This window comes from Temnothorax longispinosus, chromosome 1, assembly GCF_030848805.1.
Source record: "Temnothorax longispinosus isolate EJ_2023e chromosome 1, Tlon_JGU_v1, whole genome shotgun sequence".
Lineage (NCBI taxonomy): Eukaryota > Metazoa > Arthropoda > Insecta > Hymenoptera > Formicidae > Temnothorax > Temnothorax longispinosus.
The window spans coordinates 25,044,569-25,057,579 of NC_092358.1; the positions used below are offsets into that span (position 1 = coordinate 25,044,569).

The 13,011-nt window shown below is 27.6% G+C and overlaps 4 protein-coding genes across 5 annotated transcripts in view; 1 reads left to right on the plus strand and 3 right to left on the minus strand.

The window, feature by feature from the left end:
• The window catches only part of LOC139820820 (WD repeat-containing protein 18), a 187,759-nt gene that overhangs the window by 82,928 nt on the left and 91,820 nt on the right, over positions 1 to 13,011 (plus strand). The window lies entirely within an intron of this gene.
• Positions 322 to 2,969, minus strand: LOC139813708 (mitochondrial amidoxime reducing component 2). Of its 2 annotated transcripts, XM_071779387.1 has the most exons (5): positions 2,700 to 2,969; positions 1,959 to 2,210; positions 1,739 to 1,871; positions 1,183 to 1,388; positions 322 to 896 (listed from the first exon to the last, which is right to left on the minus strand). In XM_071779387.1, the coding sequence occupies exons 1-5, from the start codon at positions 2,807 to 2,809 to the stop codon at positions 707 to 709; spliced, it is 891 nt and encodes a 296-aa protein (XP_071635488.1). In that variant the 5' UTR covers positions 2,810 to 2,969; the 3' UTR covers positions 322 to 706. The 2 variants fall into 2 exon arrangements, with proteins under 2 accessions (XP_071635488.1, XP_071635480.1); XM_071779379.1 differs by lacking the exon at positions 2,700 to 2,969 and having other exon boundaries at positions 1,959 to 2,685.
• LOC139820463 (mitochondrial amidoxime reducing component 2-like) lies at positions 4,428 to 7,386 on the minus strand. The gene is made up of 6 exons (XM_071790771.1): positions 7,101 to 7,386; positions 6,748 to 7,029; positions 6,198 to 6,446; positions 6,007 to 6,112; positions 5,328 to 5,554; positions 4,428 to 4,964 (listed from the first exon to the last, which is right to left on the minus strand). The coding sequence occupies exons 3-6, from the start codon at positions 6,443 to 6,445 to the stop codon at positions 4,844 to 4,846; spliced, it is 702 nt and encodes a 233-aa protein (XP_071646872.1). The 5' UTR covers position 6,446; positions 6,748 to 7,029; positions 7,101 to 7,386; the 3' UTR covers positions 4,428 to 4,843.
• Positions 7,769 to 12,074, minus strand: LOC139820459 (uncharacterized). Its single transcript, XM_071790758.1, has 6 exons — positions 11,671 to 12,074; positions 11,085 to 11,245; positions 10,313 to 10,447; positions 9,935 to 10,142; positions 9,603 to 9,747; positions 7,769 to 9,411 (listed from the first exon to the last, which is right to left on the minus strand). Exons 1-6 carry the CDS (start codon positions 11,759 to 11,761, stop codon positions 9,222 to 9,224), a joined length of 930 nt encoding a protein of 309 aa, XP_071646859.1. The 5' UTR covers positions 11,762 to 12,074; the 3' UTR covers positions 7,769 to 9,221.

The following is a 13,011-nucleotide window of genomic DNA, read 5'->3' on the forward strand; positions in this document are numbered from 1 at the left end:
TTTCTTTAACGAAGAGTTGATTTCTTAAATTTAAACATTTGTAACTAGATTATAGAAATATATTAAATAAAATAATTTAAGTTTATAAATAATTAAAAAATATTATAAAATAATCTTTAGTTTTTCCATACAATTGTCTATCAAACTAAATTTTTCAAAAAAAATATACAAGATAAAATTGCAAAGAGGGACATTTTATGACTGGCATATGTTCATCATAGAAAATCTCATTTCCAAAGAAATTAATTTTGAAAATCGAAAAGATATATTGTATATATTATTTTAAAAAGTTGTGATATTATTTTAATAACATATCACTACTTTTTAAAAAAATATATACAATATACCTCTAAAATAATGGAAGAGTTTATTTGAAGAAGGTTTATTTAAAGAGAAGAAAGTTTATTTGAAGAAGGGATTTTCAGATCGCGAGGATGGCTCCGTTTAGATCAAAATTATCTTAAAATGTCTTCCTTTGTTCTTTTCCACAATTTTATTTTACATATTTTTTTTAAAGACCTGGATTAGCAAACAACTGCATGGAAAAACTAAAATAAGACTGGTAATAACAATTATTAAAATAAGATTATGTTTAGTTGTGTATATAAACGATCATTGAATAAAGCACTAATTTGATTTGTATAAACGAAAGAACAGATAGAAAAAAAATTAATCGAGCGTCGAGCTAATGTTAAACGAAAAACTACTAATAATTATAACTGAAGAATTCTTTGTCGGTCTTATAAACGTATACGTCATCATTTAATTGTAAATTTCCAGAAATGAACGAGGCGCAATAAACTCCTAAATGTGCTGTTTCTTCTTCTTTGTCTCTTACGTATAACTCGTGGGCAAAGACGGTCAAAAAACGTAGAGCAAAAGGTTTTATTAAATACCTGAAATTAAAGAAATAAAAACTACATATATTAATTGAGCATAGAGTAGCAACAGTACTAATGCGAAGAAACTAAAATCAAATAAATTTATTAATTTATATCTAAAAATATATTTTAATATGATCAGAAAATTTTTAAATCAATGAAATTGTTATACGGTTGATTAGATTTATTATAACCGTAAAATCCAAAATTTAGTAAAATTATTTTAGATCTGTAAGAGATTTGATTATAAAAAGAAATCAGGAACATAATTAATATATGTATCTATGAGTGTAATTATTACCTCGGGACCGGTTTTATTACCCTGATGATTATATTTTTTATCTTGATCCATTCCCAGTCTTCCTCGCTATAAGGGATTGAGGATGTCGAAACAACAATATTTGGACGAATCAAATGATGTTCATCATTATGTATTATTTCCTTTTGTAGTTTATCTAACGTAGATGTTGTCATGAGTACGCAACGTGTTACATTCGCGAACGCTTCCTAATGAAGAGAAATTACTTGGTTAAAATTGCAGATATGCATACTATCTGTTGCTTGATACGATTAAATATGATTCAAATAAATTGCTAAGAACAAAAATTTGATGAATGACGTTGTTAATATATTTTTATAAATTCGACTCTTTAATTGCAAATCAGTTAATTATATTAGTTTATTTTCGAAAAATGCTCGTTTTTCTTAAAGAAAATGTTTATTTTTTGCTAGTAGTGTCTCATATGGCAATCTTATATCGGACTTGGAATTTATAAAATTAAAATAGTAAAGTCTGAAATTAATAAATAATACATGTAATAATAAAATAAACATAATTAGAAACATATATTAATTACTGTCTTTTCTTCCGCCTTAGTTGAATATATCATGTTGTATTCCATCCAATTTTCTCTTATAAAATTTGGTTCTTCATGTAAAGGATTACAGTCTACTCTTTGAACTAAACGTAGATCAGAGGTTCCTAAATACCTACATACATTAATTTGTGGATATTTAATGTTGTTTATGGATAATATAAATGTTGAGCATTAAAATATATTAAAAATTGTTACATACTCGTTTATCCACTTGGCAGCTTTGGCGCCGCAATCTCTAAGTTTTGTTGGTGTGCCGCCATACCATGATGAATAATAGAAGACTTTGCAATATTTTCTGGTTTGTTTATCTATTTCGATAATTAAACTGTCTATTCCTATAGCGTTGAATTGCATGAACGTTTTGCTTACATTTATGTTTATCAAAACCAATTTCCAATAATTCGCAAAGTTCGCAATTGTTTTAGTCTTCTGATTGTATACTAGGAACATCCTAACAATGCATAATAAAAGTTTGATGTTACTTTTACTTTTACAAATTGTGTAATATAAACTCTTTTCATTACACTTTATAAAAGCACTTGCGTCCGCTATTGTGAATAAATATTGTATTAACATTTTAAATTATAATATTTTTTATTTTTCTTACAAATTGTCATACACGAACTATCTGTTATCGATTTCAAGTATTGTACAAAAGCTACCGATGTTTGTTAACAAATACAATTATTAGTCTATTTCAGTCAATTTTTATAAGGAAAACAGATGTCTTTCTTGGATTTAACAATGAGTCAGTAAAGCGTCGAAGTCTTTCAAAAATTAAATTAGACTAATTATATTTACGAAAACATAACATTGAAATAACATATAACATTGAATTTTAATAATGAATAATACTTCGAATCAATTATCAAATATATAAATATTATATTGAGTAATGTATTATACATCTTGAACAATATCCTCGTTATTTTACACTAACCCGTCCCAAATTTGTAGATCCGGCATTCGTTGATTCCAGTTGACCATTCCATATTGATTACATCTGGTAGATGATATGGATACTTTTCCCCCCGATTTTAATGGATACATATACAACTGTGTAACATGACCGATTTTAACCCAATTTTTATCGAATAATTGTGGATAACCGTTAATATCTTGTACATTAACAGATTGCTTATTAACCAAAGTTTGGTCTGAAAAATTCTAAATTTGTTTTAAATTAATAACATATTAGTTGGCTCTTTAGGATCTGTCTGTATTATTCTATATGAGATAGATATTTTAGCCTTTAATAAAAAAAGTTCTGTTATACATATATTATATTTTGCTACCTTCAAAGGATTTTTCAGTCTTCTATCTTTCTTTTATACATTTCTTTTTAATTTTAAATTATTTTTTATTTTTTGTTAAAAGTAGAATAAAAAAGAAAAGAAGTCTCTCAAAATGTTATAGTTAAACATTATTATTAAAGTATGTCTTTAAAAAATAACAAACAATCTTTATTGCAAAATTATAAAAGTAAATTTTCTAATATTTGTATACATACCCATAATATATTATATATTATCTTATTTTAAATTAGCTTCATTTATTTATTGCACTATATAAAAATTATTATTTCCAAAAATGTATTAACTACTTTGTTTTATAATATATATAAACAATTAAAAATAAAAAAATTTTAAATAAATAAACATGAAAAAATGGATTAAGTAGAAATATGATCTATACATACCTTGGACATTGTAACGGTTATTAAGAGAGGAAATAATAGATTTTATCAATATGTCAGTTTAATTTTAACCGTTCTGCTCTTCTGGTTTAAATTCTGATTTGTACTGTAAAATTATTGTATGTAATCTCACAAACATATAATATTAACAGGTTATGTTACAAGCAAAGTAAAAAATTTTTTCACTTTCTTTTAACGATCTTATTATATGATGATAATATCTTTTCGATCAGTCGAGTTTCCACAATAAATGTTTCCACAATAAATGTGATTTTCGTACTGGATGTTCGTCTTTGTTATTCTATTTTGTCTGTAATATTTTATTTTCCTAGGGGTTTTTCTTGCTGTTTATATTTTATAAGGCGGTCATACAAAGGTGAAGCACGTTTGATATCTCTGACAGTGAGATTTAGCTTACAGATATACACTTATCTACATAAGTTATAACGGCTTGGCAATTATTTTATGAATATTTTAATCTAAACATCAATCTTTAAATACATTTTACAGGATTTTACATTATTAGATCGTTTCTCGTTTAATAAAGCTTTTGTAATCGCCAATAAGTTATATCGATATCGTATGTATTCACAATATGTTTGCTACAGTGATAAACTCTCGTTAATTGTTTAAAATTAAAAAAAATCAAAATGTATTTATAAAATCTATGACTTGTGAGATTTTAGATTATTGCTAAATAATTTTTGCAATTTTAATTTTTATAAAATTTTTACATTTTTAGTAGAGAAAGGAGGAATCTTTTTGAAGAGATTTTCTTGTCTTTTAATAATGTGCTAATTAAACTAATAGGAACAGGTATTGAATCAAATAAATAGAACTTATTACAAGAGATATGAATATTTATTACACGTTTTTATTGAACATTACATATGGAAGAAATAGCGATTTATAAAATCAATCTTTGTAAAAGTGGTAATTATTGTTACTATATTATAATAGAGCAACTTTTTTTTACTAAAACTTTTTTTCCACTTTATGAAAAAAGAAAACATATATAGAATGGCTCGTTATTAATATTAAAATCGAGAATTGATTATTCATGAAAGCTTAAATAATAAATATCAAATATCCAAGATTAAAATATCAGACAATTTAGAGGTTCTATCAAGATAAGAACAAAAGTACGATTTTATATTTAAGGACAGAAACCTATCTTTTTCTAATACTACAAATTTGATTATAATACGGAAAAATTTATTTCAACAACTTTAATTAACAACTTATTATTAACATTACCAAGTTTGTTCCATCTCATATTGTTATGATCAATTAAATTTTTGAAATAATAATGGAAAGATTAAATTGCGATACTTTAGTTCTTAGCATTACTAATTACTTGTATAATTTGATGAATCATTTTTAGATTCTCAAGCTTTTTCCATATGAACAAATACGCCATCATTTACATTCACGTGTCCAAGAGAAGTTATTGATGCATAAGACATTCCCAAAACCACCGGGGTATCGTGGAAGGACGTAGGTCTAAAGCTATATTTGAATTGAAGAAATAAAATACATCTTTAAAAAATCCAAATAGCAATAATGTAAAAAGAAGATAAAATTGAATATAAGTTTATCATCCTATATTTGCATTTTAAAGTGCATTTCAATATTCTTGTAGTTTTAATAATATTGTAGATACTGAAAATGTACTAGCAACAAAAAATTGCTTTAACACAGAAGTTAAGAAGCTTTTAGATTAATACAGATACTACATGATTAATCAATGTTATCATAACTCTTGTAAAGACTCAAAATTTACTCGGAATATTTTGGATCTGCACAAAAAATAGAACATCCAAAAGAGATCTTGAAATAATAACAAGAAGATGACTAATGATACATGCGTACCTCTTCATGGTAGGCCTAATCTTCTTTAGGATTACATTACCGATCATCATCCAGTCCCAATTTTTCTCCGCAAAAGCAGGAAACGGAGAAGCCGAAATGAGAATATTTGGTTGAATTTTAAAATGACGTGTTAAATTTCCTTGATTATTATGATATTGTTTATTATCATATTGTTTTAATGTTTCTGATGTTATCACTGTGTAAAGCGTTAACGTCCTAAATAGTTTCTAAAAGAAAATGTTGATATATAATATATAGTATAATATTAACTTTTACATAAATATCGAAAAGATTCCTCCAGTAGCAATATTTATATTACGTGTATCGTTGCTGTATAATTATATTGCATTACATTATATTGTATATAGCAAATATTGTATATTTCACTGCAAATCCAAGTGTGTTATTTTAACTGAAGCTCTTATTACAGATTTCTTGTCGTTTTAAATGACGTCATTTAACACGGTTGACGTGTTAATTTAACACGCAACAAAACATGTAAAACGAGCTTCAGTCGAATGTGTCATTTTTAAACGTTTATGCTGCGTGTAGAAATAACACACTTGGATTTACTGTGTTATTTGCATTATAAATGAAAAGATAAATAAGCATTGCTTAAACAATCGGATTTTATATAAGACATTGAGAGAAAAGAAAAATTTTAAAGTAACTTAATTACCCAAGCTTCAGCATCAGTATCAATTCTAGCCATGAAGTCTGTTTCTCGTTTGCCGATAATATCATATTCTGCTCGTAATAAACGCAAAGTAGACTTCCGGAAATATCTGCGCAATATATTATTTTAATGAATATATTATTTTTTTTATAGATAATATAAGAACGGGATATTAAAAATTATTAGATACATACTTGTTCATCCAAGCGGCAGCTTCGTCACCGCAATCAACATATCTTATTACAATCCAATGTGTTTTTAGTTCTGTCACAATTTTACCAGTTTTACTGGTTACTTTGTTTAAATCAATGATTAAATCGGTCATTGCTACATTATGCAATTTCACTAAGGGTTCGTTTATCTCTGTACATATCAGCATTATATCGTCCAGATTATCTGAGCTTTGCAATGCTTTGGTTTCCTCATTGTATATTTGAAACATTCTAAGAATATGTAATAAAAATTTAACATTATTTTTGGCGAGTTGCTTAATGTAAAAATTTCTTTTATCAGAATTGATATAATTATTTTGATACTTTTCAATATGAATAAATTTGTTATTATATTATATTACAGTTTAAGTTGACTATGTTTCTTCTTTTATATGTTTAGCTGGTTTATCAAAATGATAAGTATAAACAGTAAAAGCAGTTAACAGGTAGCTTAAATTAAATATTGAATATTATATACTCAATATTTTGTACTGACTTATAAGTAAAAAGCGAAATGATATTTTCTACTAACCCATTCCAAATAACCGATTTTCTTTTTCCACAATTATCCCATGGTTCGTAAGTTTTAATCTAGGATAGGATACTTTTCTACCCGAGTTCAGTGGGCATATTTGACATGACCGACTTTGACCCAGTTTGGCTTAGTTAATACGGGTGGTTTTGGCGGATCCAACCATTTTTCGGCCTTGCGAAATATAGCAAAGTTAAACGGCAATTTCTTAAACGTTATCTTCCGTCGGATGAGAAACGTTATAAGTACGCAGCCAGTTATCGTGATTATCGAAGATAAAGCCTAGAGTCATAATCATTTACGAATTATTGATAACTTTATCTTATATAATATTATTTGTACATTGTTCATACCTTTAATAGCGTCATTATAAACTATTTAATGTTATTTTGACTTGCAGTTCTTTGATCTATGTATTCAGCGAAAAAATCCAATCTGCAGTTATATATCACATCATCCACGAGGTTTGATCTGAAAATTCTGAATCAATATCTTAATTAACCCATGAAGCCTCTTATGAGGTTTTTATATACGTTTTTTTTTTGTTTTAAATCTTTACAACTCGGGCCCTAATCAAAATTTTTAGACTACAATTGGTGTTTAGGAATAAAAAAAGTTGTTTTTCCAAAAATTTAGTTGACGATGGAATAGGAAAAAAATATGAAGGTTAAAATTGGAGGCAAAAGAAGCAAGTGACCTCTGCCTTTTTACTGACAAATATTCAACTAATCAATAATTTTATCTATTTTTTTAGTAGAATTTTTTTAGCTTTGTAAAAGAATAAAGATTGATATATACGCACGTATATATGTGTGTATTTATTAAACATTTTCTTTCATTTTCTAAATAACAAACGAAAAATACAATATAATAAGCTTATACATACCGAGTTGGCCTAGTAGCTAAAACTTTAAAAGAAAATTCGACTTTATCAACTCACGGTTGGTTGTATTCGTTTTGCTTATTCACTTCTTATTCTATAGATGGTAGCATTTATAATAGCAAATTTACACACGATATCAAGGGTTACAAATTATGTAAAATATTCTCTTTATTAACGAATTTTAATGCTAATCTGGTTCACCTCTCTTCGGTTGGGAGCTGTGACAAACGAAACTAAAGTAAACGAGAATCGCCGATCGTGCCTCTTATTACATATTATCCGACGTTTTTTCTAATGTTTGCGCTTTCCTGTAGCTATACAATGTATACTATGGTTGCGTTTCAAATCCACGCTCTTAACGCTCGAGCGTCGTTCTATCTTTGTTATATTACTTACGGAAAGTTGAACAAGGACAGAGCTTATAGGACGCTCGCAGCGCTAAGAGCGTGGTTATGGAACGCAGCCTATATCATGAGTTAATTATGCACGACTAAACACTTCTGAAGGTTTACAGGCACAAACTCGTAATTGTAAACATTATTGATATTTCCTAAAAGTATTGATTTTAATGGTATCCTCAGATATATATTGACAAATGTTTTATGGAGAGAATTTCACATACACGTGAGTCTTTAGAGAACTGTTACTTATTTAGGTAGTAAAATCCAAAAGGTTCTGAACCAAGTCGAATACAAAGTCAGGTACTACTACGTCGGTTATCCCGACCCTAGGTTCTAGTTATGCTGTGTTTGAAATTTGGTACCTGCACTCTTATACTAATACGGTGGAGCCGAGACAAGATCGACCTATTGTTCCGTATTCTAAAATGCACGACAATGCGCCGCTGCATATTTCCGTTGCTGCAAAGGCTGTTTCAATCATATGGTTTTCAAGAACTAAATCGTTCGTCTTACAGCTACGACTTAGCTCCTAGTTATTTTCTATTTTCAAAGTTGAGGTCTGATTTGCGTGGAAAAGAATTTACTTATATATAGATGAAGGATCTCCGCAGTGTTAAACCATTTTAAAGACAAAAATTTAGAATACTTTTTAAGTTGTATAGAAAAATTAATTCATCATTCTAAAAAATGTACTGAAACAGGGTAATTGTATTGATAAATAAAAATAGTTGTTTTATTTTATCACTATTTTTATGTTCTTGTGTTGGCAATTTTTAGACCTTATTACGCGAATGATATAGTTAACATAATAAATCTCACTCTATCGGCCGAATTTTCACTCTGAGAAATTTAGAGAGTTAATATTATAATTATATATTTTCTATTTAGCATAATACGATTATTCTAAAAAAATTATTTGTATAAAACTCATAACAGAAAAGATACAATTTGTTTACCACTTTTTGATACAATGTTCAAAATTTAGTACGATATAAAGTATTCTAATAATGTGATGTATAAAATTACTAGTAAAAAATGCTACTCAATATTTATGGTATAAGTAATTATATTCCAATATGTTAACTATATGTATTTATAATAATTTGTAATTATTTGTAAATAACATTGCCGATTTGAGCAACTGATATTTTCATTGATTCGATAACTAATTTTCTATCAAAACATTATTATTAGCTATCTTTGTGATTGGCGATACGTTGTGGATCATTATAGGCGGAAAATAGTAGATTTAAATTAGGCAGATAGTAGTCCGGGCAGGTATCATCTTCTTTTTGTGCCTGTTCCAGCGTATCACATCCCGTGCCGACAAAAAGCTTTATGAATCCGCACATCGAGGCAAACTTCATGTCCTGATTAGCCCTACGTTTATATTTCCGAATCAATAAAATATTTTTTTGCAGTATAAATTCAAAGATAATTTTATGGATGCGACATAATTTTAGTATATAAATTTTGAATAATTATATATAAAAATGAATTAAATTATAAAATTAAATAATTATAAAAATTTGAAGTAAACAGAAGCATATTTTGTCGTAATTTTCACTCACGTGTCACCGATGAACAAACATCTTTGTGGATCCGTCACGTTGCATTTGTCTAAAATATAATCTTTTAAATTTTGACTAGGTTTGCCACATGAAATTGGTTTTTTTCCGCTCTGCGTGCTGATAATGTTTATCAATGGTCCAGGACCTGAAGATGAGAAAACGTGATATTCTTATTTTCTTCTTCTATCAATTAAAAAAAATATTTAAATATACATTGATTCGTATAATTCTTTTCTCTGCTAAATACACTTATTGTATTTTATTTATAATTATACATCGATAATAATATAAATATTTTTGTAAAAAATATTTTATTGTTTAACAATACTTACCTAAGATTTTAATTTGAGGTGATACTTGTAACCATTCCTCTGTTATTCCTGTTATATACAGTACATCCTTACGTTGGAGGCATGATATAGCTAATGCTAGCATTGAGTAATTGCAATTGACATCAAAATCAACAATAACAGCTTTGATGGATGGCCGATCCAACAATTGTTTTAAAGTTGCAGCTGGATCTGTTTGGAAAACTTTTGGCTGCAAAATAAAAAGTTAATCAGAATTGACAAAATAGACGGTTGACCAAAAAATGATCCTAGACAAATTAACTTCTACAATATTTTAGCGTTATTTGCATGAACTCATTCTATTGAAAGAGTTTATAGAAAAGATGGGAGAACAATTTATTTATTTACTTACTTACTTACTTGCTCTGTTAATCGTATTCCTGCCTCTCTTAACATTTTCTGAGATATATCCGAAACGATAGCGAAAACTTCGTCACAAAAATTAATCTTCTTTAAGTACCAAATAATTAATTTTATGGTGTTGATTACGCGATCCTATATAATACAACTGATTAATAATGTTTTTAATATGACATTGGTTTTAACATTTTGTAAATTATCTATGGTATTTTACGTTCTACGCGTTGATATGTGTGACTAATTTTATGAAGAATTTATATATTGCTAAAATATAATAATTGACAGCTATTTTTTAAGTATTTATTATCAATTTATTTAAAAAATACCATTTAAAAAAATATTTAGTATACATTTTTACGCTTTGCATTGCGTAAGAATAGTCTCAGGATGGACAAATTAAATTATGACTGTACATCTAACTTGAAACATTGATTTTAAACTACCAAAAAATCTGTAGATGTTTGTCACTAATACTTTTTTCAAACTTTGCTTAATGGACTATTCATGAATCTTTGAAATAATTTATTTTAATTTATCCTTTCATCAAAATACTCTATTCTTTTCTTCCTCATTCTTATTCTCGTCTTTAAAAAAATTGATTAGGTGATATGAGACGTGGTTTAAAACTATAATTTATATTTTTTTATAATTCCTATCACTAGAATATATAATTTAACTTTATAATTTTTTTTTAACTATTTATGTGTTTATAATGTAAAGTGATAATAATATATAAACTAATCAAATATTTTATTAATACTAAAATATTTACCGAACTTAAATTTAAACCGGCATGTTGAGCACTTTCAATATAATTTTCTAATGTCTTTGTACTATTATTCGTCACCAGATACACCTGTTTTTCTAGCTTTTGCAATTTCACTAAAGACTCAGAAGTACCCTCAATAGGTTTATTGAGTTGCCATAGAACTCCTAGAGAATGCATATTGTTAATTTTGCGAAATTATATTTACTTATAATTTATTTAATCCGAAAAAATGTGTTCACAGGCATAGATGTATATAACGATTATAACGATACTAAAATCCGATTACGGAAATTTATTTTGTGAAACTATTACATAGTTCTACAAATATTTAGTATTTTTATATATTTTTGTAAAATATCTGATATTTTTATAAATGTATTATCAATTTTTTAAATATACCAATTGCATAATGTATCAGTATCGGTAGCTATATTTTCCATGCATCAAAATTCTTAGTTTTTTAATTTTTAATTATTTTCTAAAAATCAATGGCTTATAAATTAACGTAAATACATTCTAAAACGTTTCTACAATTCGCACACACACAAATTTATTTAAACATTATAAAAAATAGAATTTTATTGCCCACCGTCGATGTCGCACATCACTGTGTCGAACGACATTAGAAACTCCCGCAATTGTTCAGCCGAGAACTTGGTAATATCCTTGGTTTTAGACATGATAGGTTGTCTTGTAAACTCGTTTGATCTTAAAGCACTAATCCAAGTGGCGGTCCTAATCCTATTCTGTCAACGATGCGAGACTTCCTGGACGGTCAAACTTTCAGAGGCTACTTTTAAGAACTGTCACACTATTTAACCGATGTATCGTGAACCTCTTGCAAATGGCAAGAATACGAGTTACAATACTGAGTGTATTCGATAACATCTTTGACGACCAAGTCTATACGAACACTTATACAACTTTTGCGTTATTTATGTCTGCGATATGCGCGACGTAGATATATTCTTGACGTCACCAACGATAATCTCGCGAGCTAAGTCGAGTTATTACTTGCGCATGCTCCAACAGCGCATGCTGTGGAAGATGTGAATTGCTATAATGAACGAGAGGACACGTAGAAAGATCATAATAATGTGAGAGAAATATTGGATCTATTTATTATCATTATATCAACAGCGTTATCAACAAATACATATATAATTTGATGATATATGTATCCATTGATAAAAATTATATTGATATAATGATAACAGCAAATCTCGTACATTCACAATGTTCTTCCAACATAAAATTTTTTACTTGTTAAATTTTTATAGCTCATAATACAATTGCTGATAATTTTTGCTGATAATTACTTGAAACGCAAATTTCCATATAAACGCAATATACAAGAAATGCGTATACAAGAAAATATGTATACATATGTATCCCAGGTAGCACATACATGTTTCAAAAATGTTTTATAAGCATTTTTTTGAAACGTTTTATAACCGATTTCTAGAAACATTTCTCATGAGTAAAAATGTCTATTCAAAAAACGTTCGATGAAACGTTTCTTTTCCGATAAAATAACGTTTAAAAAACTATTGTAGAAACAACCAAATGAGAATTTTAAATCGCCAGTGTATATTGAAAAAATCAGCGTAAGTGTCGTTTACTCGACCCAACTTGTCAAATTTATTTAAAAAACGCTACGTTTCGACCGTTATTTCGGTCCTTTTCAAGCGTATGGATACAATTTATTTATTAGTTCAGCATAATGCCTAAACTACGTCACATCTAAAAAATAATTTGTGCGTTGATATCCGAAAAATTAAAATATAAGTATGTACCGATAATGTCGACATTATCAGTCGACAATGTCACAGCTTTGACGAATCCTTCGACAATCGAACGACTAACGAATATGTCGTTCCAACATATACATACTTATATTTTAATTCTTCGGATATCAACGCACAAATTA

Coding starts and splice junctions, on each gene's coding strand:
- LOC139820459 (XM_071790758.1), bottom strand. CDS start 11,761: ATGTCTAAAACCAAGGATATTACCAAGTTCTCGGCTGAACAATTGCGG. Junction 9,748..9,934: donor ACCTCAAATTAAAATCTTAG/GTAAGTATTGTT, acceptor TCTCATCTTCAG/GTCCTGGACCATTGATAAAC. Junction 9,412..9,602: donor TGTTTGTTCATCGGTGACAC/GTGAGTGAAAAT, acceptor ATATAAACGTAG/GGCTAATCAGGACATGAAGT.
- LOC139813708 (XM_071779379.1), bottom strand. CDS start 2,335: ATGTTAATACAATATTTATTCACAATAGCGGACGCAAGTGCTTTTATA. Junction 1,872..1,958: donor GCTGCCAAGTGGATAAACGA/GTATGTAACAAT, acceptor TAATGTATGTAG/GTATTTAGGAACCTCTGATC. Junction 897..1,182: donor GTAATAAAACCGGTCCCGAG/GTAATAATTACA, acceptor CTTTAATTTCAG/GTATTTAATAAAACCTTTTG.
- LOC139820463 (XM_071790771.1), bottom strand. CDS start 6,445: ATGTTTCAAATATACAATGAGGAAACCAAAGCATTGCAAAGCTCAGAT. Junction 6,113..6,197: donor GCTGCCGCTTGGATGAACAA/GTATGTATCTAA, acceptor TATATTGCGCAG/ATATTTCCGGAAGTCTACTT. Junction 5,555..6,006: donor ATACTGATGCTGAAGCTTGG/GTAATTAAGTTA, acceptor ATTTTCTTTTAG/AAACTATTTAGGACGTTAAC.